We start from the raw sequence: 26575 nt of genomic DNA, 5'->3' as shown, positions 1-26575 counted from the left end.
CAGCCCCCTGCCCCCATCCCTTGTTCAACCCCAACTCCCAAAGTGCTCTCTGATCTCATCTCTTAAACCCCCTCCCCCGAGACTGTCTGCTTTTCCTGCACTGGCCTCCTTGCTGACCCTAAATCATGCCAAGCCTTTGATCCGCCCTTTGCTTGGAACAAGCTTCTCCCAGATTGCTGCCTGGCTCATTCTCTCATCTTTTTGGATTTTTTCCAAATGTCACCTCCTCAGAGAGGTCTCCCCAGACCTCCCTCACCCTGTTTAATTTTAGTGGCATTTATCATACGTTGTTTATTTATTCATCTCCTCTGATAAAATATAAACTTCCTGAGTGTAGGGTTTTGTGTCTTTTGGCCACTAATATACCTCTGGCCTCCTAGAAGCCTGCCTGGCACATGGAACACACTCAATAAACGCTTGTTGAATGAATTACAAGCAAATCCACTCTGACATTTCTATCTCCATAAGTCTTTTAGGTCCATGACATTTCTGGCTTCTCAACTTTAATTAGCATGGACTGCTGTTGAAGTTAGGTTTGTGTTAACTAATCGAGCAAACTATTAGAACCAAATGCATCTGTTCAAGCTAGCCCATTGAATCCAGAATTCCTGTTAAATATACCTATATCAATAAATTCAGTCATAAATAAAATTCTGTTTTTCCTTCCTTGGTCAAGCAACCTCAAAATCTGCCTCCACATATATTCCCCAGCTTTTTGTTGATATAAGGTAGCAAAGTCGTGCAAAGTCTTCTCCTCTACTTTGACTTTGTAATTGACATTAGGACATTCCCTGGAGATGCTAAGGAGTGGGATGAAGGAGCCTAAAGGAGAATTAAGATCGCTCCCTCGGGAGAGAAAGCAACTGTGTCTTCCAACAAGAAGAGACTCATCAAACGTGGGGAGGGACCACTTTAAGGAGCAGGGGAGGCTCAGTCACATTTGGGAATTCCGGGGAATCTGAGTTCTCCAAGTCTGCCCAATTTCCCTTGTTTGAATTCTTACTTCCAACTTTTTCCAATCAATAAAAGAAAGAAACCTGGCAAGACTATGATTCAGCGGATGTTGCAACTTGGCAACGCACAGAATGTAATTGATTTGGATTCAGCCAACTCGGCCTGTTACCTCTGGGGAGAGGGATGAGATTGGAAGCGAAGGTGGTTTGCAGAGATGTTTTAGTCTAATCAGGAAATTTTTTAAAAATTAAAGCATTCATGAATATTTTATGATTAAAATTAATTTCAAAATTACGATAGAGTATAAGAAGTATGAAAAATTCTTCTTTTCTTTAGGAACTCAGCCAGGTAGAACAGGCCTGTGCCCTTCAGCCCAGTGCAGCTGTACCCCTCTGCCTGGCATGTCCCTGGGGTGTGTTCCCAGAGCCCCTTCTAAAAGTTTGCCACTGTTCTGTACCCAGTTCTACAGTATGTCTCAAATTTCCTTTACATCCTAGCCAGACAGATTGATTTCAGGGTAGAACCTAGACAATTATTAAATAATGTAATATACAATAAGGTATATATATGATAGCGTAGGATCAAAGAGGAGAGGTACTAAACCCCTCCTGATGTCATCAGGGAAGTCTACCCAGAAGAGATAACTGGGGAGGGGGAGGGGGAGGAGGCTACTACTAATAATGCCTATGTTTGTTCCAGGTACTTTACGTGTTATCTCATTTAATCCCCTCAATAGCTCTATCAGGCAAATTCTATTGTTATCCCTATTTTATAACTGAAGGAACCAATGAACAGTAAGATTAAGCGACTTGCCCATGATTACACAGCTTGTGATGGTGGAGCTGAAATTCAAACCTAGCAAATCTGTCTCGACTCCCTGCTCTTATCATGGGTGATAAGACAAAACCCAGCAGGAGTTGGGGATGGCATTCTATCTAGGCCAAGGAAACAGTGTATACAAAGTAATGAAAATAGAGAGAACATGGTTTGTTGGAGAATGACAAGGCATTCAGTATGGCAGGAGTGTGAGTAGTGGCGGAAAAGGATGCTGAAAGGGTCGGCAGAAACCAGTTCATGCAGGAGCTTGTCCTTATGGAAATGAGGAGTTGTGAAAGGTTTTAGGCAGGACAATAACATGATCAGAATTATGTTTTTGAATAATCCCTCTGGCAGTGACATGGAAGATGGATTGGAATAGACTGAAACCAGAGGCACAGGCTGCTATTAGGAAGCGTTTGCGTTATCCTAAGGAGCTGATGAGGGCCGAACCAGAGCAGCAACATTAACGAGAGAGAAAGAGGAGATGGAGTTGAATGCTGCAAAATGAAACTGAAACTTTTGCATTTCAAATGTTTCAACAGTATTGTAGAGGGAAATAAGATAATGGAGTTCCTGTATTTGCCTGTCTTCCTGTTGATGAAATAGTACTCATCGAAGTCTTCAAAGATATTGTCTAGATTAGGTAAACATTATGCAACTTTTCATACAAGAGGAAATATATAATTATTATTTTATAAACAATAATATTTAATGTTTCCACATTGAAGAAGTAAGTAAATGTGAAGATTAAATCTTTTATTTTACACGGTTTTTAAAAGACATGGAACATAAATCTATTTATACATAAATGAAAATAAGAATTCTAACAAGAGCTTATCATGATCATATTACCCATCACTTTTACCTTTAAAATCTTTCCTTGGGTAGCCATGCAAAAATAAGGACCAGCAAATTTTGTTACTAGGGTATCTTTTATGCTTTGTATATTTAAGCTCTTTATGTATTGGACGAAAATGTCATTAATTCATTTGGAGCATTACTGCTTATCAGAAAAAGCTGATTGTTTTTCTCAGCAATGAGAGAATCAGGTCCACTTGGAATTTCTAAGGACTGAATTTTAGTCAATATTTTCCAAGAATGATAAGGCTCAGAAATAAATTCTTAGTTAAAATAACAAATATTAGCCATTAATATGGAACGAAGACAAGACTCTAAAATAATATATTGTTAATAGTCAATCCACATTTATGAACATTAACACATATTAGTGAATAGTTATGTGAAAGCAAAAGACTCAGATATAATTCATTTCCATCAACTTGTTAAAGATTATCAAAACCTAAAATATATTTAAGTAACATGAGATGATTCTAAAAAGGAATTGCTATGTGACAGAATTTTTAATTAGAAAAGTTCCTTAAAAGTATAATGGAGAATAAAATTTTTATCTTTTGAAATAAGGTGGAAAGATAAAAGGACAAGCTTTTGAGTTTTTTCATGGATTAATGAATTATTTGCCAAATTCTCCTGAAATGACTCATGGTTCCCATTAAATCAGTGGACACTTTTTATGTGAGCTATTTTTCTTTAGAACTATATTTTTTGATGAGTCCATTTTTGATTACAGAGATTTACTTAAATTTATACATATATTAATAATTATATATAATAAATGAAAATGCCCTTATCTGAAATAAATATGTTGTATATATCAAAATCTTCTTAGTCTTTTTTTAAAAAAAAGAAAAGAGAGAGAAATAAAGAGTAAATCAGTTACAACATTTATGTTTGGTATCTTATTGAGTAGATACGTAGCGTTTGACATCTACAATGATATTTTACATTTTGGTTATTACTTAATTCTATTTGCATTTCTCTTGCTTTAACATTTTAATAGTATTCATAATAACTTAATTTTCATCATGTTTACCTGAAAGCTTTGTATGTTATATATTTTTAAAAGAATGTCCTGCTTCTTTTTGATTAAAATTTTCTATAAGGGTAATATTTGAAAAATTAACTTGTTACTTAAAGCAACTATCCTCCTTAATCATTTTCAAATAATAAGTAAAGACATCTTTGTGAATATATTTTGAAAACTTGGTTACTGTGTTAGAAAAAGACACTAGAAGTTAAAAATTTAATGCCTTTCTATGACTCACACACAGTATGGTGTATTATTTCAAATTATTCTAGAGCATTTTTTTAAACATGCAGTAGAATACTATTCTCTCTGAAATGATCCCTTTTTACAGTGATGAAATTTTACACATTATTTTTTATAATCTTTTTAATATACTTGCATTCCAGAATTAATTAATGAATTATAAAAGTTCCAGATACTTTTGTTTGGTAAAAAAATAAACACCTGTATTTGAATCTTCTGATAGTAAAATAAGCAATACACCAGTTAGGGTTGAAATATATAATGTTTCAACTACTGTTCTATGTATTTTCAAAATCCACATGTTTTTTATTAGTAGATCTATCTATTGTCCTATAAAACTTAGCTTTCTATGAAGTGAATCACTTCATGATATTATTGCTTTGGATATAAAATCAGCCTTCAGAGTGTTATAGCCTATGAATAAATGCTGAATTCTCCACCCACACCTGCCTCTCCAGCAGAAAGCCTACCAGCAATGTAACGCAGTAGTGAGCAACCTTGAATTAAGAACTAGTGTGCAGACAGAGCAGAGGAAGATAATTTTTGTGTTAAAACAGTTTTCACCATCAAACATCTAAAGAGTTATATAAACTGTGAACAAATTACCTTTAAACCATGGTCTCTAAGGTTAAATTAATTTTCTGAATGCTTTTAGGAGTGACATTATGCTACCACATTTTAAAATCTTTTACATGACAAATATTTTACATTTCATGACTAGTACATAGACAGGTTTAATTATATGTATTGCCCTTTGACTGGGAACTAAAATGCTGTAGGCTTTCCTGACCCAAAATAAATGCCATAAATTGAGTAAGTTTATCTCAGAATGAGGATTAGGGTATTTAGAGACAAGCAAATACCCAAATAAGTGTTTATAGCCTAAAAAGAGTGATATATCTTCAGATGTGTTTAAGTCACAGCCAAAATACAGATTACTTATGTAAAATCTAGTCTGCTGAATAAACAATTATTTTTTAATCATAGTGAGTAATACAAATAATAGAAAACTTTTCAATTCGTGGAAATTAAGAGAATTATAAGTCTAATGTGCAATTCTCAATATTCTCAATTGCTTGCAAGTATAATTTGGATAACAGTATAACAGCAAGAAAAGACTCCTTAAAAATGTATATTTCTCAGCTTTATTTCAAATGCTGAGTAGTATAAGAACCCACTGCTCAGAGATAAGTTTTTAGCTATGGAAAAGAGTATGACACATACTCTGAAGTGCTGAAGGAATTAATTGCCCTGTTAGATATGAAGACTCAGAGGAATGAGCATTAATGATTTATGGCTTGAAGTGTTTGGGTCTAATCATCATTTTGGCCTCTTTGAAAGAGGACTTGTAGCCCCCAGGGTGAGCTTCGCTTATACCAGGCCAGGTGCCCCAGAAAATCCCATTGCGGACACCTCTGTATTTTTGGTGATAATACTTGCCATTTAAGTTTGCAGAAAGACATGCATCAAACCACCAGCCCGAACTGTAGTAAAGCCCACAGTTCCCAGAGGGATATCGATCATTGTCTCTGTCTGGGGTGGTGAAAAACTTCAGATCATGGTTGTAATGTTTACTGAAACGTAAGGCGTCTCCAGCTGTGCCGTTATAATTACCAATGTGTAAGCGGTATTTGAGAAACTCATTGGCCACATAAAACTGATCATACAAGGCATAGAGTTTGACCCCATTAAAGTCTTCAAGATCTATTCTTAGAATCATTTCCTTACTCTTGGTCAGAAGATGAATTTTATCGTTCCCCAGCCAAAATTCCCTTCTGAGGTTTCCGAAGCCTACTTTGTAGTCCCGCCATGTCCTGGTGAAGTTGGTGCTTCCATCGAGACGTGCCTGCAGCACTGTCCAGCCTCCCCCCATGGTCTCCATGTCACAGTAAACTTCGAAGCTACTGTTTTTGGGATCAGGTGTAACTCTGTAGGTCTCACTGCTTCTTTTGCCTATTGTGTAGTAGTCAGAGCAATCTTTATATATTAGATGTTGAACTGAAGGGGGAAGAAAAGAAAGGCATTGGATTTCGTTAATAAAAACAATGCATCTGAAGAATTCTTTACATGTACAAAAGCAGAAATAATTTAATCAACAGTAATAATGAACCCCTGCTCTGCTAAACTTACTTGAACCTGCTTAGCAAATGCTTTTAAGGCCTCAAAACAAGAACCTGGTGTCATAAAGCAGACAAGTCTCGCCAACACACTCTTGGTTAGTAATAATATTGACAACAAACAACCACAAGAAATAAAAGTAATAGTTTTAGTTATTTAGTAATATTTAGTGAGGGCTACCCATATGTTCTAGACATTCTGCCAAAGGCTTGGTGACATTTTCACGCTTACTCTGCACGTGAACCTTATGATGTAGGTATTATTGCCAATCTGCAAGGGGAGAATATTTAGGCTCAAAGAGGATCAGTGACCTGGTCAAGTTCACAAAAACATTAAGAGGCAGAGCCAGGACACAAACTCAGATCTGGCTGGCTGCAAAGCTTGTTCTTGTAACTACTGCATTCCTTGATTCCGAAAGTCAGATGGTCCCCACCCTCCTGGGCCTGCATTCCGTGCACACAGAGGGAGCACAGGCTTCCACTTCCTCTCACCTAAAGGGGCAGGTGGCCTCCACTGTCAGAACATTACACAGGACACGTTCCAAGTGATGCATTGAAATTCTAATATACAGCATCAATCATTCATTCGCGTTTATTTTACTTGCTGACAACGAAATAAAGAAGCTCAAGTAAAAACAATTTTTTTTCAGAAATACACCAATATTCTTATTCTGAATTTATTATCCAGGAAAGTATTTAGTCAGTGTTTTACATGTTTGGTTTCCAGAAAGAAATGACAGGGGATGATGTTCAGGATAAATGTAATAATCAGTTAAGATGTTTCTATAGGAATCAAACACAGATATTTACTCCCAGATAATTTTCTTAAAAATTTGTGCCAGATAAGTTTAATGTAAGCTACTCTGAGGCACAAGAAAATCTATTCATGTGTATTTAGAACTCAAAACATTCAGATACTTTCCCCAAAACTTTTAGTAGAAAAATAGACAATAGGATCTTGTTCTTGTCGTTACAAGTTGCCATGCAGCATCAACTCTAACGTGCGCCCAGGGAAGTCACCTAAGACATGAACCTCTGCCTAGCAATGGGCAGGGTACATTGAGATACAAGCTGCCGAGAGTATTAGCAGCAGTGGTCCTTCAAACCCCCACCTACCTGCGCTGGCAGGTTCCCTGGGGATGGAGCATGCATGAGGTGCTTGTTGCAAAGGAAAGTGATCTCTGCCCCAGGCACCATGTCCCTTCACTTACACTCGTGGTGAGTGGAGGTCCTAAAGCAGAGATGGCTTTCCAAAGTGCAGGAAGACCCTCAGCGGCAGTGGTCCTAGGAGCTCACCTGGAAAGCCAGGGTTTGGGGGAACCAGTGCCACAGCTAGCAATCTGGGACAGAGTCGGCAGTAAGGTTTGTGGTCTTTAACATATATGTATTAAAGTTAATTCAAATAATCCTGGATGGGTTCTATTTTTATCTGCTTGAATTTTAGTTTAAGGTAAAAGAGAGAAAAAAGTAAGAATGTATTCTTTCCCTTAGAGGCATGCCAAAACTCCCCTTAAAATGTTTTTGTGCCACTAGGTCTCAAAGCAAAAAGTTTTGCATGCACATGAAGCCATGTAGCTGCTTTTATTCCATTTATAAATCTCTCATTTTCACTAGATGTTTGGGATTATGAACTGCAGATTACTAGTAAAATGTTCCAAAGGTCTCTGTGGCCACGTGAGAAGAGCTGTCAGCCAACCACAAGAAACTGATTTTCAATGATCAGAGCACAGTCACAAACAGTGCCTTATCTCTATTGTTTTCAAATCCTTCAGTGAAGAGAGAAGTTAAATGTACCAAAACATTAAGAAATTCTCTGTCTACTTCTGTTATTTGTAGCTCTGGCATCAGCAAATAAGATCTCAGAAATTGAAAGTGCTTTGTAATGGATAGTGTAATGGATAGTACTAATTATGATTTTTGTAATTAGGTCCTACATCATTTCTGTGGTCACATTTGCAAAGATACTAGTTTTTCCTGTACTACTTTGCATAAAAGCCTTAACTTATTTACTCCGTCATTTATTTAGCTTATTTCTCAGGTTGTTTATAGATATTGTCTAGCTATATAACATTCATGAACAAATGATAAGAAAACATTATTGTACATACCTGGACGTGATTGTATTTGTTCTTGATTGGGACACTTAGAGGAACATTTGCCATCCAAGCTGTTGACAACAAATGTTAGATTGGCCACTTTTCTATCAACATAATTTTCTATGTTGTTCATGTTTACGAGATTCAGCTTCTCCAGGCGGCCCTGGAGCCCGTCGATCTCCTCCTTTGCGTGCTTTAGGTCAGAGGACAGCCTGTTTACCTCGCTCTCTAGTTCTCTCACTCTGTTGTCCCCAGCCTCTCCCTGGGCTTCTGTGCCGGGTAACAGCAGTCCGTTTCTGCCCGGGTCTCGGTTGTCGTCAGCCTGTAGTTTGCAGTCTTGGCAAGATTTCTTCAGGCTATTTACGATTTCCTTGAGGTTCTGGACTTCTTTGAACACCTCCTCGATCCTGCCAAACTGCTTCGGGAGCTGAATAGTCAGTGGGGGCAGGTTCACCTGCCAGGGACATTCACCTCCCTCCTCGCATTTCCCTCTGCTTTCTAGTCTCACTGGGCAGGCGTCCTTGGCTGTTTCATCTTTAATTTCCTCTGTTTCGCTGTGTGCTGCGACCAAAAAACCGTAAGCAGCAAGGACAGCTGAGCTGAGCCAGCACCAGTTTGCCAGCTTCATCTTCGCGGTGGCACTCGCCCGGGCAGGGAAGTGTGCAGGGCTGGAGCTGTCTTCATAGTGGCAGCTGCCTGCCTGAGTCAGCTGTGTGTTCTCAGAAAAGGGCGGGAGCGCTTGCATCACCAGTTTCAGAAATGCAGAGGAAGAGGAGATTGTCCTCTTCAAACCCAGTTGGCCAAAAACTGTTCTTTATCCTCAATCAGAATAGTATGCACAGGAATTACTATGGTTGGTCGGAGGCACATATTCAACCATTTCACTTTGATCGTTTATTTTATAATGCACAAGAAAAATCTTGGATTTCAAGATAACGACGCTTGAAGTAAATCATTTGATTGTAGTTAACTCCACTAGAAAAATTAGTTTTTAAAGATAAAAATTAATGTGCTAGGTGTCCAGACTGTCTGAAGAAGAGAAATGTTACAAAAATGAAAATTGTCCTTTTTCCTTCTCAGAATGGGCTTTGAGGATGCTGTAGTTTCTTCACGTGGGACTTTTCAGGTGAAATCTTAAGCACTTAATAACATTTTAAATATAACAAACTGGAGCTTTCTGACCCGTGCAACGGACTTTTGTTTCATCTATTTGAAAAAAGGAAGAAAAATGGTAGAGAAAAAAGAGCTGCTTTCTATACCTTTGGCCACAGCACAGTGTAGTGGGAATGTCTAAATGATTAAGACACATCTAAAAGGACATCATCGTCTTTCATCAAAACCAGCAAGCTCCTCCTTTGCCCTTCTCCGTTTTTGTGATTGTGTTGTCATCTTCCACAGCTGCCCAAGTGTGAAGCTTTGAGCTATCCCGGGCTCTGTCCTTTCCTTTTTAAATTTAAAATGCACATTCATTTGCCAATATTTTACTATATGGAGGACCAGGAGGCAAGGCGCTACCCATTTCTGTGATCTGGACGGTTAGAATTCTGATTATCTTTCTTCCACAAACCGTACTCTGAAATGCATTATTGACAATCTCCAGTTTTAGTTCCTTAAAAGTGGAATGGGTCCTTAAAGACCCGTGCTGAGCAATTTGTGTGAAGATCTGTCTAGGTTTTTATACAGTCATGCACTGCACAATGATGCTTCGGTCAACATATATACGACGGTGGCCCCGTAAGATGGTACCATGTGGGTGTGTAGTAGGCTATACCATCTGGGTTTGTGTAAGTGCACTCTATGATGTTCACACAACAAAATTGCCTAGTGATGCACTTCTCAGACTAGATCCCCGTTGTTAAGCAACTCATGACTGTACTCCTCCTCTCCCCAGTATTTTTTTTAATTAATTTTTTATTGAGGTGACATTGGTTTATAACATCATGTAAATTTCAAGTGTGCATCATTATAGTTTGATTTCTGTGTAGACCACATCGTGTTCACCACCCAAAGTCTAGTTGCCATCTGTCACTGTACACATGTGCCCTTTTACCCCTTTGCCCTCCCCTCTCCCCCTTCCCCTCTGGTAACCACCTATCTAACCTCTCTATCTATGTGTTTGTTATTGTTGATGTTGCTTATCTTCCACATATGAGTGAAATCGTACTCTCCATCTGACTTATTTCACTTTGCATAATACCCTCAAAGTCCATCCATGTTGTTGCAAACGGCAATATTTCATCTTTTTTTATGGCTGAGTAGTATTTCCTTGTAAATATATACCACATCTTCTTTATCCATTCATCCATGAACGGACACTTAGGTTGTTTCCAGGCCTTGGCTATTGTGAATAATGCTGCAATGAACATAGAGGTGCAGATATCTTTTCAAATTAGTGTTTTTGTGTTCTTTGGATAAATACGTAGAAGCGGAACAGCTAGATCATATGGTAGTTCTATTCTTAACTTTTTGAGAAATCTCCATACTGTTTTCCGTAGTGGCTGCACCAGTTTACATTCCCACCAGTGGTGTATGAGGGTTCCCTTTTCCCCACATCCTCTCCAACACTTGTTGTTTCTTGTCTTTATAGTAATAGCCATTCTGATGGATGTGAGGTGATGTCTCATTGTAGTTTTGATTTGCGTTTCCCTAATTATTAGTGATGTTGAACATCTTTTCATATGCCTGTTGGCCATCTGTATATTTTCTCTGGAAAAATGTCTATTCAGATCCTTTGCCCATTTTTTAATTGGGTTGTGTGTGTTTTTTTTGTTGTTGAGTTGTAGGAGTTCTTTATATATTTTGGATATTAACCTCTCATCAGATACATGGTTTGCAAATATCTTCCTGGCTCTGTTTTGATTCTTCTCCTGTCTGCAGCATCTTTGGCTTCCCTTCCCCCTGGCAGCCCTGATAGCCCCACCTCTGTGCTTTCTGCCTCCACAGGGGGTCCCTGCCCCCGGTCCCAGTGCCACTTGGTATATCACAGCCTTGCCAAAACATGTCAGCACTCATGTCTTTTCACACTTTTCTTGGTTTCAAATGTTTTTCACAGTTTTCAAACTTTTCTCCTCAGAGGCTGAGGGCGGGAAAGGGAAACATCTTCAACTGGAGAAACCACCTCTTTTTAATTTGTTTTGCATATTGGCATCTCATATAAGATTTCTTATTTAAAAAAGGATTTTATTGCTGTAGAAATAATTTCAAAATGACTTCATGAATAAAAATCCAAATTCTTTTTTGTATGACCTAAGGTGCTTAAGGTAGTCTATCTCCTATTTCCTTCTTTAACCTGATTTCCTATGACTTTTCTGTATAGCCCCTTCATTCCAGCTGAGCTACCCTATCCACGTTCTCTACGCGTGTCAGCCTCACTTCACGCTTCCACAACTGTACTTACCCCTGAATCCTCGGGAGACCTGGATTCCACCGCTGCATCCACGTCTTATGGGACATGTAGATCAGTAATTTTCCTGAGCCTCGGTTCCTGTAAATGTGAAGGAGGAGTTTGGCTGTTCTTCCCTCATACAAGAATGGTAGTTAGAACAACTTAGAGTGGAGTGTTTGAGGGAAAAAATGCAGTGTATAAATGTAACATTCTTTCCAAAGAAGTTTGTCAAACGTGTTCTACACACCTTATGCCTCATTTTCCTCTGTCATCTTCTAGCTTTTTAAAATATTGCTTGTTTTTGTCTTCATTCCATTCAATGTATCCAAACCAGTTTTAGACAAAAATTTTTAGCTTTTGGACTAAAAGTATCTATTTAATCTCATAATTTCATTTCTTTCTCTTCACCTGCTTTCAAGCTGTGGCACTCCCCTGTTGTGAGGAGAGAAATAAGTGAATGATAAGATAATTTTAAAAAGAAAGAGAATGATAATATAAATAATATATGCAAATGTTTTATAAAGTAGAAACATATAAAAGAAATATTTTGAAAGAAAGAGAATATAGGTAATATATACAAAGATTTTATAAAATAGAAATATATAGGAATAATGTTTGGTTTAGGGTACCTTATTAAATGCCCTTGACTGGCTGGCGTATAAATCCATGTATTTAACCAGTCAAGTATTTATTAAGGATCTTATGTACACTGAGTGCTATGCTAGAACATAGGAAGATGCCTGCTATGGCCTTCTTAGGAAGGGATATCGAGGACCTTGTATTTTCTTTTTTTTGCTGAGGAAGATTAGGCCTGAGCTAACACCTGTGCTAAGCCTCCTCCAGTTTATATGTGGGTCGCCGCCACAGCGTGGCTGCTGACAAGTGGTGCAGGTCTGTGCCCAGGATCCAGGCCCGAGAACCCTGGCTTCTGAAGTGGAGCACAGTGAACTTAACTACTATGCCACAGGGCTAGCCCCTTGTATTTTCTTCATTAGGGACTTTCAAGTAAATCATAAACATTTTTAAAAGTTCCTAAATCTAACAAAGGTGTAGCTTTCCGACTCTTGCACTGGGCTTTTGTTTCATCTGTTTGAATCAGGGATTTGCTTTCCAATCATTGCTGTGATTCTTGGGCCCTGCATGCCCCACTTAGCCAAGGGCCAATGGCATAGTTGCACCTAAAAAGCTTGGATGTGCTATGGCAACTGGCTCCTGTCCCTTCAGGATCCATAAAAATTCCCCCAATAAAGACAAAGAACTGCTTTACCAATCAATTTTAATTGACACTGATAGGTGATCCTCTGGGTTCTCAATTTAAAAACCATTGGTCACTTACTTTAGGCGGACACTGTGACGACCACATGGAAGAGGCTCAACCTGCCTAATGAGCTTATAACTCACAGGGCCAGGAGGTGTTGAGCTATAATTGTGCAAGAGCCTTTCACAAATACTATCACTACATCCTCCCATCCCTACAAGTACTACCTGCACTTCAGATGAGCAAAGAAAGGGCCTGAGGTAGTAAGTGACTTGCCTGTGGTTTTACAGTTTTTAAGAGACAGAATTGGAATTCGAACCTGGATCTGACGCCAAAGCTCATGTGTTTCCTCCTACTCCACACTGCCACGTAGGGGACAGATAATCCTAGCAAGGTGTATCGGTACCCTGTTGTGGAGAGCCTGGTGCGTAATTACTGCTTAGATCAGTGGGGAGCCACTGACGTCTTTTGAGTAGGAGAATAATAATATAATCAGCTAAGCATTTCAGAGAATTTAATCTATTAATGAAATTACTAGAAATATCTAGTAAACAGTTGGACATCTAGGTATGAAAATCAGCACAGAATAGATATGGATATCAATTTGAAACCATGGGAACCAAAAGGATGGTCAAAGAAATAGGATGAGAACCAGAAGAGTGAGGTGTCATGATTGAGACCAGGAGAGAGAGTTTCAAGGAGGCAGCTGTCTGATAAGCAAACATATGAAGAGCTGACTTCTTGTCCTTAACTCCTATGGAATTTCTACCCTCTGACCTTGACCTTTTGCCTCCTCCCTCTTGCTGGAAAGCCGTTCTGGATTTTCTCATGCCCAGCGTGCCTTGACTCCTAGTATCATCCACTGCTTCCTCATGGCGGTGTCAGAATCTTCCCTTCTACACCCAGTCTGCCCTCAACCCAGAACTGACACGTTATGCCCTCTCACAGATTTGTTTTCAGATCTAAACAAATTATTTCACACCAATATGTGGTGGAATTTTAAAGTAGCAAGATTTGTTTCTATAAGCCATGTATGAAAATAACTTTCATCAGTCCATATTCACAACATATTCAGACTTATTTTTTTTATATCAAGTATGTTCAAGGGAGGATCTGCATTTACTGTATTTAGATGAGATTCCAAAAGTAAATTTTAATTTCCTCTAATAAATTTTTCTTTAAGGAGACACTTTATGTTTCGTACCAGAGGAAGTAAGTAAACTTAATGACAATCATTATTTATAGTATTGAGATCCTTTCTTTGATAGTACATGTATCAATTTAACACATTTGTAGTTGCTGATTTCTAAAATTCAAGACCCTTTGATTATTCTTTAGGGAATGCATGTTTTTGTGATAAAAAAATCTAAAAATTCACTTTTTAAACTACTTGATTTGAAATGTCAACAGAAAATAATGTTTATTTTCATATTCCTTAGGGGTCTTAGTCCTTGTTCATTATGAATTTCATATAAAGAGCTTTAAGCAAAATCCTAATTTCAGCAACCCATAGAGAGATCAAGAATTGCCTGATTTCGGTTAAAGCTAGAATAAGAGTTGGTAGGTTCTTTGGTTTGTCTTGCAAGTCCCTCACTCTAGCACAGATGAAGAGATTCAGACTAGAAATCTCTCCAGTATGGACTTACCATGAAAGATCCATTATGTGAATCCTTAAGGGATCTGGTTCAACAGGAGTATAGGGCAGAAACATCCGAAGGTCCGCTCTTTATAAGACTATAGAACATATAGTCATCTGATGTGCTAATGGCCCAGGTCTTCAGTGGAGTATCCAGGGCTTCTTGGGTTAGAGTTTTATGAAACTGGATTATTCCATGGGAGTCTTGGAACATCCATTAGTCAATATCTATCAACAAAATCTGTTTTTAATATATACCCCACACCAAGCCAGGAATCATGGAGGATCCGAGGGACCCATGGGGTGTGGATGCCATCTGATTTTGCTGTCATCTCTCTGATTTTCAGAGACTTAGAAAGCTTCATATAACCAAAGTTGAGGAAACAAAATGTATTTATTTTTATTTCTTCATTGGAGATTGATCTTAAGTTTTCTTTTATATACCTGAAACAAAACAAACAATAAGATCTTAGTAAAGAAATCAGGAAAATCAAATTGTGGTTTTCTGCATCTTCTCTTTTGTTTCTCGTTATTTCTGGTAACTGTGTTCTGTGAAGCCATCACAAATACTGAATTAGCAAATACTGAACCATTGCTCTTAAAGGACATCCCAAGTTAGGTTTCTGCAAGCCTCTGGTCATAATATTTTTGTCAACTGATCAGTACCCAACCTTGTTTTAAATGTGTTTCTGTTTAAAGATGTCTTATTTTATATGAATTGTTGGTTCATTACCGTGGAACTCATGACATGACCAACAGAACTATGATGCGTGCCCGAAGGAAGCGTATCTAACGCATATTTTCTCCGTGAGGCACATCACACCCTTCTTGTACTTAAGAACGCTAGCCAGTACTTCAGCGCTAAGCTCAGGGGCCATTTTAAACAGTGAAATCCCCAACAGAAAGCGCAAAAATGTGAAAAACGTGGCACTTAAACCACAAAAAGGACCCTTGTTTACAGTTTGAGAGCCAGAACAAGACAGCAGAATGCTGCCTTCCTGTGAGTCCAGCTGGGAAAATGAGTGTTGGGCAACTCCAATGTTTTGACACCCTGCGCATGTCTACAGATGATCCCAAAAGCCTACCAGTGTTATCTTGGGGTTACAAACAAATCTTAACGAGGAGGCGAACTTGCAAATACAGCATTCATGAATAATGAGGATTGACTGTAGACTGTTAGAAAAATCTATAGCTTTAAATTCTTGGAAATGTCTATACATTTGCTCTAAGTTGAGATGGTTCATTTGGTGGTTTTTTTTTTTTTTAAGGAAGATTAGCCCTGAGCTAACTACTGCCAATCCTCCTCTTTTTGCTGAGGAAGACTGGCCCTGAGCTAACATCCGTGCCCATCTTCCTCCACTTTATATGTGGGACGCCTACCACAGCATGGCTTTTGCCAAGCGGTGCCATGTCCGCACCTGGGATCTGAACCAGTGAACCCCAGGGTCACCGGGAAGCAGAATGTGTGCACTTAACCGCTGTGCCACCAGGCCGGCCCTGGTTCATTTGGTGTTACCTATTTTATCACTGGCATTCTTGGGGTATTGTTTGTTTTATCTGTCTTTATTTGGCATTTTAAAATAATATATAAATATGAATTTATATGATATATGACATATTATGTGTATATTCATTATATGTTATATAATGTTATATGTCATGTTATAAAATCTATGTAAATATAAATTGAATTATAAAATTTAGCTTAAGAATTTATTTTAATATTTTAGTTCATTTATAAGCATAACGTGCTTCTTAAACAATTAAATTATTATGGAAAAGTGAAAATATTGAACTAATTCCATACTAATGGAATCATTTCATGCTAAATGCATGTCTTATAAATGCCTGTCCTTGCTCTCTTTGAAACTCATTTTTAAAAACTAAGTTTATCTTATGAAATATATATATCAGCATGTGAACTCTCAATAAAAGTTAATTTAAAGGTGATTTCCACTGTGCTAGTAACTAAAGAAAATTTATGCAATGGAACCAATGTAGTTTTAATAATAAACATTAAAACACACTAACAGCTTGTTATCCAAGTTCTTCTAAGGGAATATTTTAAAACATGATTTAAAGTATAGCGCTCAGAGGTATAGCATTATCTTATTTCGTTTATTTCTTTTTCTGCTTCTAGTTTGATAATATCTATGATTTGAGTCATTTCCTGTTATTTTCAGTGAAAACTTTTTAAGATAGAAGAAACCACTTCATCATCATTGTCAGCAGATGTGAGATTGCTTGGCTTTTATTTTGTTTATTTTAAAGTATCCACCATTATTTATCAATGCTTTCCTCTGCTTGTGTATTTAACACAAAATTGTTTTGATCATGTTGACATGTACGAATGATACGGCATGTGTCTTGACGATTGATACAAAGTCCAGCTGCAACAATTGTCGTTGCACCAAACAATGACAAAATAGACACACAAGTTGTGTCGGTTACATATAAATATAAATTTAAAATAAATCTCCCTTCATTACTGCAATCATCTCAAAAACAGCATGACAGATAGAGTGGAAAGAGCTATAGGACACTAGGTGTGGACCCCGCGTTCTTAGTGAGGAAACTTCCACTTTCTTGCCTCTTAGCTAGGCCTTAGTTTTCGCATCTGTAATATGAGGAGGTCAGATTAGAGATCGCTAAGGTCCCTTTCAGGTGTGATAGTTTATGACTCTGTGTTATTAATTAGCAGGCGTATAACAGCAAAGCACATCATCAAAACGTAAACATAAGTACTGGTTGTCCTTTAATTAAATCATTAATTCCAATGGAAAATTATGAAGATCTACTTCATTTTAGCTATTCATCCACTCAATGAGTACTTATTTTGCATTTACTGAACCATGCTCCGTGCCAACCCTGGGGATGACAAGGGCGAAAAAAGACACATTCCTCACTTAGTGGAGCTTAAAGTTGCAGAGCAGCGTGTTTCGAGCCAGAGCTGGCCGTGGGCAGAGGCGATGCGCGGGGCCTTTGTGTGGGGTTTAGGGAGCGCTCTGAGGCCTTCCCCGGACCCTTCACTTCCCTCCCACCATGCCATGGCAATGGCTCTCCTTCTGCTAACCCTGAAATGTCCCTTTTTCCAAGTTAGACCACAAAGGTTGCACAGTGTCTGTAAATAACCATAGCTACCTTGGATGTATGCTGGCTGGGTAGAGAAGAACTTCCTGTTTCTGTCCTTTGTTAGGCTTGTTTCTTTGCCTGTTTACCCACCTCCCTAACTACCACCTCTGCAAAATCTCCCACTTACAAAGCAGAAAAAGGAAGTGTTTAGAACAAAAGGGACTTTTAAAAGAAAACTTTACTCCATACAAATGGCAAGTGTAGCTTCCTCAGGTCTAAAATCTATTTAATGAGTGTAGGGTTTATTCAATTAATTATAGATTCTGCAAAATAAAGATATAGCTGTAGCCCTGAAAGTATAAAAACACGGCAGGTAAACATATTAAAATTTTTTGCTTTTTACATTTGCTATTTTCCCTGTTTTTTCCTCCTTTTTAAATCTTTGCTTCTGCAATGTGAAGCAGTGGGGATGAGGAGGGAGAAGAAGAAGTTGCTTTTTAGCAGCTAAAAGGCATATGGACTTGGGGATTTTACATTTCTCCTTTCTAAGGCAAGCCCCGGATGAGGAGCCTGGCCAGACTTGGAGATCTGGGCCAAGTTTGCATTGCTCTTCCTCAATGCTCCACGAATAGCTAACATCTGATGCTTATTATGTGGCCCATCTTCTCTAATTTTCCCCTCTAATTCCCACCCAAACATAGAAGACAGAAATACAGTGTAGAGGAATGAAGTGGAGCCCAGAGAGATGAAGGCAGCGGGATAAAGATGACAAAGAAACAAAGAGAGACAAGAGAGCTGAGGAAAAAGGAGGGAGAGAAATGGAATCATGCAGGGCGCTGGACTACAATCTGTTGTTTAATGAAGATATTAAGTCCATATGTAAAGCTAATTTTATAGGATATTTTTTTTCCCAGAATAGATATTGAGAGAACAAAGTTAGAGGACATGGTTGGAATCAGAGCATTAGGGCATCAAAGATGAATGCCTTCTTCATCATTTTGACAGTGGCCAGTCATGTTAATAGTTGCTTCAGATTATATTATTGTATTGCCCATCGACAAAGTTAAATAAACTTTTAGGACGTACAAGTTCCAAACAGCTTAACTTTACAAACGGTGTGAATTTTTAGCCAACACATCCATGTTTTCCAACAATTCCCAAATGTGTAAAGGAGTTTGGCTGTGGAACTATTTGCTTTCATAACAATTTAATTCATTGTAATTTCTTGAGGTTTTCATATTTTAAAACACCAGTACTATAGAAAATAGCAAAATAACACTGTCAGATAGAAGCTGATTGTACTAGATATGTATTCCAGTAGTTAAGATAAAATATTTAGAATAAATAGCACTTAGAGTTTATTAAAGGCACTTTAGTATTAAACAGCTACTTCAAACTTCACGGTGCCATAAAACCTCAGGAAATGATATTACATGTTATCAAGACCAGCCCTTTCATACGGGTGTGTGAACAAGTCTAGGAAAAACTAAATGACCTGTCCAAGCCTGACTAAGGCTGCTCAGGTCTCCGTTTCCAGACCATCTATTCTAGATTGATCTCTACAGTACCCTTAATCTGTAGCTAGACTGTAGAAAAATGCTACCAAAATATAGTTTACCCATATTAAAACTTTCCTGGTACAATGTTTCTGGGATTTTAGAAAGCAATACAGTTTCTTCCTGTCTTTCAAAATAATTGGGAGTTCCCAAATGTGCTATCCACATGCCTGGCTGTGCATGAAAATGATTCAGACAATTTCTCCAATATATATTAATCTGTCTTTGTAAATTTTTCCCCATTTGTCTTTCTGTTTATGCTTGTGTGTGTTGTCTGGCTTAAAGTATAAATTCTTAGAACAATTATTTTTTTTTAAAACATCTCGTACCCCACCCCGCCCAGAGCTGCATTCTAGAAGGCATGTGACAATTTTTTTAAAAATTTCTTTTCTAAAAAAATATTTTCTTGGGACCGGCCCAGTGGTGTGGTGGTTAAATTTACACGTTCTGCTTCGGTGGCCTGGGGTTCTCTGGTTAGGGTCACAGGAGCGGACCTACACTCTGCTCATCAAGCCGTGCTGTGGCAGTGTCCCACATAACAAAATAGAGGAAGACTGGCACAGATATTAGCACAGGGACAATCTTCCTCAAGCAAAAAGAGGAAGATTGGCAACAGATATTAGCTCAGGGCTAATCTTCCTCACCAAAAAAACCCATATATTTTCTTTTTTGTTTAAAGGTAAGGCTGGCAATACGGGTGATTAAGTATAATAGTAGTCATTATTGTAAAATATATAGAAACAATATTATATTATTGGACTAGGTTGATAGCCATTAAAATATTTTATGTCAACATTCACTTGGATATCTAAATTCTGATACTTTGATTATCAAGAAATGTACAACCTTTTAATGAAAAATATCAAAAAATGTCAAACCTGTACAAAAATAAAATCATATAATGAACCTCCACGTACCCATAACCTAGCTTCAGCAATGATCAATTTATGGCCAATCTTGATTCATGCCCCACTCATTTCCTATACCGTGAAAGTCCAGATTTTTGTGAAGAAAATCCCTAATATCAAATCATTTTGTTTATAAATATTTCACTATATATCTCTAAAAGACAAGAACTTCCTTAAAATGTAGCCACAATGCCATTATCATACTCCCCCAACTGACAAAAATTCCCTAATATCATCAGATATCCAGTCAGTGTTATATTTTCCTAATTGTCCTGTACAATCTTTTTTATTATTGTGCACTTATGCACCAACTTGATACATAGTTGTGTTCGATTGATTTATTTTGTTTTCAATTTTTAGCAATTGCTTTTAAATTTAATTTAACTTTATAATTAAGATACTATACTGTTCTCGATCATATCTACAAAACAAAGTATATTCAAGGAGTTCTAGCTTCTATCCCTAACCCCTCTATGCTGTTCACTCCCACTTCTTATAGTGTAACTCTATTTTAAGGTTTAGCCTTCCTTTATATTTATATATGTCTTTCTTTATTCATAGTTTATCTTCTGGGAGGTTTACACTTTCATTATAATAGTTATTTTTATATTCCTATCATTATATAATGCCATTTTCCCTCTTTTTTGTAATGAGTTTGACTATTGTCTCTTGGTTTCGTACTGTAAGTGATTTTGAAATTAGCTAATATGTCTTCTACCCCCTGCCCTCCTCACAGCATCAGTTTGATGCAGCGTCCTTCTGCAGATACCGTCTACCTTTACATGGTCTCTCATGTCTGCCCACCTGCACTACCTTCAGTTTAAATGTGTTTCGCAGTGTCTTCATGCCATTAGCAAGACTATCTACTCATTTCTGAGTTTCTCTAATTCACTTAAAAAGGAGTGACAGAACAGGATTGTGGTCAAATCCCTACAAAGCTTCTCACCAGCTTCGAGACCTTGCCCAAGTTTCTCAACCGTCTTGAGCTTTGTTTTCCGTTTTTAAAAATTTCGGATTGTAACACTTATTTCATAGGGTTATTGTAAGGCCTAAATGAGATAACATACGCAAAGCACCTAACATAATACTTAGCAGTCTCTCAATAAATAAATAAACAGTAAGCATTACTTTCAATAAGATATGAGAAGAATTATTAATTTGTACTTTTCATGTATTCATTCATTTGGTAAATATTTATTGAATAAATTTATTTCATGAATTACTCATTTATTTAGTAAATATTTATTGGATGAATGCTATTTGCTAAGCACTCGCATGTACTCATTCTTTCACTTACTCAACAAGTATTTGTGAGTTGCACATGGGCTAGACCTTGGGGATGCAGAGTTGGGAAAGATGAGCATGCGTCCTGCCTTAGTGGAACTTCCAGTCTTCCATCTTACCAGAAGTCATAAGTTATGCTATTTCTTAATAAGTTATTTTCGTCCCAATAACTCCCTGCTTAGAATCCCTACTATGCTGGTGTTTGACTTCCTGTAAATCATTTCTCACTTGACCACATCACTGGATGTCCAACTTCCCATTTGGCTCAAACCTCTACTAAAATGATAACTGCTGGGGCAAGCTGTTCAGAGTTTATCAGCACTTCCCTTACAAATTACAATTTGCTTTTTTGTCAACATTCATAAAGTACAGAGCTAAAGGAATCATAAGCTGCAAGGATAGCGTTTGTAGATAAGGGAAGTCCTTTATGTTAACCGTTCCCCGTTTTTCAGCCTCAACAAAATTTAGCTGACACATTGTTTTCACAGTGTCTTCGTAATCTTTTTAGCTTATTTTTTGTTCCGTGATGTGTGTTTTATTGAATTGAAAATATATTTCAATATCCAAATAATAAAATATTTCAATTTAAATAATTTTTCAATATTTAAATTAGTCAAAAAAGCATAAGACTCATGTTTAGTTAACTTTTTCATAAAACTATCAGAAGCTAGAATGGAAAAATAGTAAGAAAAATCTCAAAAATTTTAAAGCATTGAATTCTAAGCCTCAGCTGATACAGTGATATACTCTTATGCTCAGGCAGGTACAGAGATAGACAAGAGAGAGACAGACACAACCCCAAGGAATACGACATTCCAGAAATTTGTGCAAGAGTTTTATAAATGAGCCATTATCTCAAGCAATTGAATATTTTCTACCTTTAAATATATATTTATTACATATAATAAAATAAGTACAAGCCACGGTCCCAATCTCAAACGGTACAAAGTTTGTAAAAGTAACATAAGTGAGTGAAGCAGCCTAGAGCTTAGCACATTGTGCACACGTCGAAGGGATAATGCAGCCTCTCTTAGTACCTCTGAGAATCAGTCTATACTAACTGCCAGTTTATTGTTGTAATGTTGGAAAATGAATCCAGCATCATCAAATCTAATAATTTTTCCAGAGAAGCTGAAAATCCAGTTTTTTATGGCAAAATCTACCAATTTTTCAATGTTACCAGCTAATTTCCTAATTTAAAAGAATTGTGCATACTAAAAATATCCGCAGAGTATATTTATGTTATTGGCTGCTAGTTTGCAATCTCCAGTATGAAATATACTGTTGTGACATGGATTAAGGTCCATCTTACATATTTAAAGAGATTTAGGTAGTATCTTACCTTCTTTTCCTGATACAGAAATCTGTAGAAATGGTTACATATCCTCAAACTGTTACAACCTATCAGGAATAACTGGAAATGTGGCATTTCCATGAAATGAGGCTATTTATGTTTGCCAGAAAGCACATTAAAATATTTTGTAATCGTTGACTTAATGAACTAGAAACAGCTGTGTTTGGTGAAATGTTTGTTAGAATCTATTTAAAAAAATTTGTTTTCATTTCTCTTTACTTTACTTTGGATATCAAAGTTGGTATCAAGTGAAAAAAGTTAAAATTATACTTGGTGATGTTATATGGTTTTCTCTGCTTTTTTCGACACTAAGACAAGATAAAGAACAATGTCTCTGAATATCATAAAAAACAGATTTCTTGGAAAACTCTCTTAATTTCTGAATATTCCACCCTTTTCTGAGGAAATTCCAGGATAATCTGTTATATAATTGCCGTGGATAATATCTATGCATCTGTTACCTTTCAATTACAGTATTTCGAAAAATTTATAAGGTGACAAATTGGTTCATGTTAGTACATAAACTAAAAGGTTCTGAGGATCTAACTTTAGGTTTAATTGTAACACTTTATAATACCCCTTTAGTTATTTTTAAAAATTCTATTATCTTGCCCTCTAAGGAGTTTTTCTCAGGATTCAAATATTCAGGTATTGGACTTTTCCGCTTTATTCATGGATTTGAATCTCTCTACTTAAATTTGGCCTGCCCATCTACTGTAGTTATTTATGTTGAGTAACTATGGGCTGAGTTATGTGTCCTTGAAGGTAGATCAAGCTGAGTTGAGGACTTTCCCTGGGTGCCAGGCTGTCAGGAGAAAATGTTTGATAAGTTTTCAATTCAAAAGCTTTTAATATTCCGTTCCAACCTGTATAGAGAGTGTGTATTCCACAAACATCAACCAATCCATAAATCTCCCACAATCAATATCAAATTTATGTCCTCTTACCTTTATATACATGTACACAGACCCTTCAGGCTGCTGGTGTTCCTTCTAGACTGACTTCTTTATGTTCTTTTGGTGATGTCCTTGATGATAATTTTGGCCCAGTTCTCATTGTATACGGGGAGAGGGAAAGCCATACATTGAGATTTCCTTCTGTGATATGCTCAACCCTTCATACCATGCCCCCACTCCGCTAGACACTGATAGACTCTTCAGACATGTGCTGAGCACCTGCTGTGTGCCGTGTACTCTGCCAGGTTCTTGGGACACCAGAATGATCCCTGCCTTCAGAGAGCATCCCATCTAGTGGACAGCCATGTGAGCAGGATTTCAACACAACAAGATAAGCGCTCTAACTGAGGAATGTGAGATATAGTGGCCTTGTTCATTAAATATTTTTGAGTACCTTAGTGTCAGGCAGTGTTCTGGATGCTCAGGGTGCGTCAAGTGAACAAGAGAGTCAAGATATTCTGCCCTAACTGAAACATTTGTAGAACACATGGGAAGAGATTGGCCTCTGTTTTCATGGTTAATAATAATTTAAGTGAACAAAATTGAACGGCTCCTATACACTAGCAATAAACAATCTGAAAATGAAATTGCAAAAACAATTCCATTTATGATAGAATCAAAGAGAATAAAATACTAAGGAACAAATTTAACAAAAATTAGATTGCTTGTCTAAATATTCTGCCAGGATTTACAGCCCGCTCACCAGTGAATTAGCAAGAATGGAACTCCAACATCGCCATATTCTGTCCCCAGGTTTCCATTTTATGGTATCAGTGGGGAAGTTCAAGCTGCAGATAGGCGGTTTTGTTCTTTTTGTGGAGAACATTTCTGCGCTTAGCAGTGAAAGGCTTCCCTGTCCATCCCAGTCTGCCTGCTGGAAGGGGAAGTGGAGGGCATTGTGGCCGCCCACGCACGGCTGGTACCCCGGGCTACCCGCTGCCTCCATGCTAAACAAATTGTTATTTATGAATACTGGAAAGAGCACTGTGGGCAGAAGCATCTTCAAAACATGAAGGTGGGACCCAAGGTACCAAGTTCCTTTGTTGTGGGGAGCTGCTACGTCCCTTACCTGAAGCCTCACAGCCCAGAGCTGGGGGACACTGGCTGACAGCCAGCTGAGAGCTGGGTGCTGTCAGCACGCGAGAGGAGGCCCAAAAGGGGGACGCCCACAGCTGCTCAGCAGCACAGAGGGCAGCTGGGCCCAGAGATGCAGCCCAGTGCTCTCTGGGCTCACCCTCATTGACAACAGCAGCCCATGAGGACGGGTTAGGCCAGGGGCCTTGGCCTGTGATGTAGGAGGTGAGATGAACGACTGACCCGCATGGACATCTGCTTCCCACATTTGTAAGTGGGAGATGCTCTGGTCTCCAAGCGCCCCAGCTCGGCTGCAGGGGTCTTACTGCCTAAACCCCTCAAGGCCTCTCAAGGTGCCCAAGAGGTGGGCCCTCTGCATGTGAAGGACTGAAAACTGACTGTCAGAGTCAGCTGGTGACAGAATTCTTTCTGGGGCCTGTGCTGCTCCTGCCCCCGACCCCTACTCTTCTGGTTCCTGTTTGGTGACTTTAGTCGTTGGCTCATTTTAACCTGGCTCTATTTCCTGACTCTGACCACGTCTGACCCTTATGTGAATGCCCCACATGGCTTTGACCCAGTTAGGTCCTTTGCTCTTAACCACTAGTCTGCCCTTTGAAGTTCTTCAAGAGGCGTCTGGGTTTCAATCTGGCTCTGTTTCCTGCCTCTCGGGCTCCCAGCCGCTCCCACCTGCTACCTTCTCTCCCTAGGATCTTTGGCAGTAGGGGAGAAATAATTTTAAACAAGGGTTAAGGGATTGTTAAAGTCCCAAGCAATTGCAGTTTCCCTGGGACAAATCTGAGTGTTTTAAAGGAATTCCACTCATTAGCATGTATGCACGTAGGCATGCTTTGTATTCATTTGGCTGTACGTGTTATCTTAAAATTGCGGTAACTTAACTTTGCAGTCAGACGTACAGCTAAGCACCTGCAGCCCTCATTCACAATGTCCACTGCATCTGACACCCTAACTCTTGGGAGGCCCTGTTTGCTGCTTGTGGCCTCCCCCTCACATTCCTGTGGTGGGCCACCAAAGGAGGAACAAACAGCTGTGAGAAACACTCCCAGATCTCTCTGCTCATCCTGTGAGCCTTGCCAACCCCACAGAAGGGAGAGGAGATGCTGCGGGTGAGGCACATTCTCTGCCCTTTCAAGTCTACGTTCAGGCCAAGTTAGCTTGCCCTGTTCCTCCGTTTACAGCTGCCTTCTCTGGCAGGTAAATTGGAATGGAACTGAGTGACTGAGCAAGAATTCTTCCGACTACATCGTTCGTTTTAAGATAAGCTTAAATCATCGACAATTTAATAAACACTGTTAAGCACTTACAATATACCAGGCTATGTGCTGGACCTCAAAGATGGATACAGTAGACTTCCTATCATCAAGGAGTGCACAGCTTAATGGGGAGACGTGTTAAAACATGTTGATAATAATGTACAATGTGTACGACAATAGACGCGACAAAAATACAGAAGCAGAGGGGAGAAAGAAGTAATTCTGCCCGGAGGTGTCTCTTGAAGGATCCACAAGTGGTGACCACTGAGATGTTTTCAAAGAAGAAGAAGAGTTCTCCAAGTAGATAAGAGAGAAAAGAAATTGCAGAGAGGGGAATATAATGTGCAAAGACATAGTATGTTTTGGGAACTGTATTCGTTTTCTATCGTTCTCAGAACAAATTACCACAAATGTTGTGGCTTAAACAACCCAAACTTAGTAATTTACGATTCTGCGGGTCAGAAGGCCAGCCTGGTCTCAGTGGGCTAAAACAAGATGTCGGCAGGACTGCCGGCTTTTCTGGAGGCTCTGGGCGAGCGTCTGGTTCCTCACCTTTTGCAGCCTCTAGAGGCAGCCCACCTTTCTTTCTGATGACCCTCTTCCTCTGGTAGGTCAAGCCATTCTCGCACTCCCAATCTTTCCTCCTTCTTCCATTTCATCTCTCTAACTCAGCCAGGAAAGATTCTGCGCTTTTAAGGACTCAGGTG

The 26575-nt window shown here is 38.5% G+C and overlaps 2 protein-coding genes across 4 annotated transcripts in view; one reads left to right on the top strand and one right to left on the bottom strand.

Annotated features, from left to right (window-relative positions):
• Nucleotides 1-26575, top strand: part of CCDC146 (coiled-coil domain containing 146) — a 114616-nt gene that overhangs the window by 36095 nt on the left and 51946 nt on the right. The gene's annotated exons all lie outside the window — the stretch shown is intronic.
• FGL2 (fibrinogen like 2) lies at nt 2509-8810 on the bottom strand. Its single transcript, XM_046669846.1, has 2 exons — nt 8127-8810; nt 2509-5899 (listed from the first exon to the last, which is right to left on the bottom strand). The coding sequence occupies exons 1-2, from the start codon at nt 8740-8742 to the stop codon at nt 5193-5195; spliced, it is 1323 nt and encodes a 440-aa protein (XP_046525802.1). The 5' UTR covers nt 8743-8810; the 3' UTR covers nt 2509-5192.

Source organism: Equus quagga, chromosome 8 (genome assembly GCF_021613505.1).
Source record: "Equus quagga isolate Etosha38 chromosome 8, UCLA_HA_Equagga_1.0, whole genome shotgun sequence".
NCBI classification, from domain to species: domain Eukaryota; kingdom Metazoa; phylum Chordata; class Mammalia; order Perissodactyla; family Equidae; genus Equus; species Equus quagga.
This window is presented reverse-complemented; position numbering and strand designations above follow the sequence as displayed.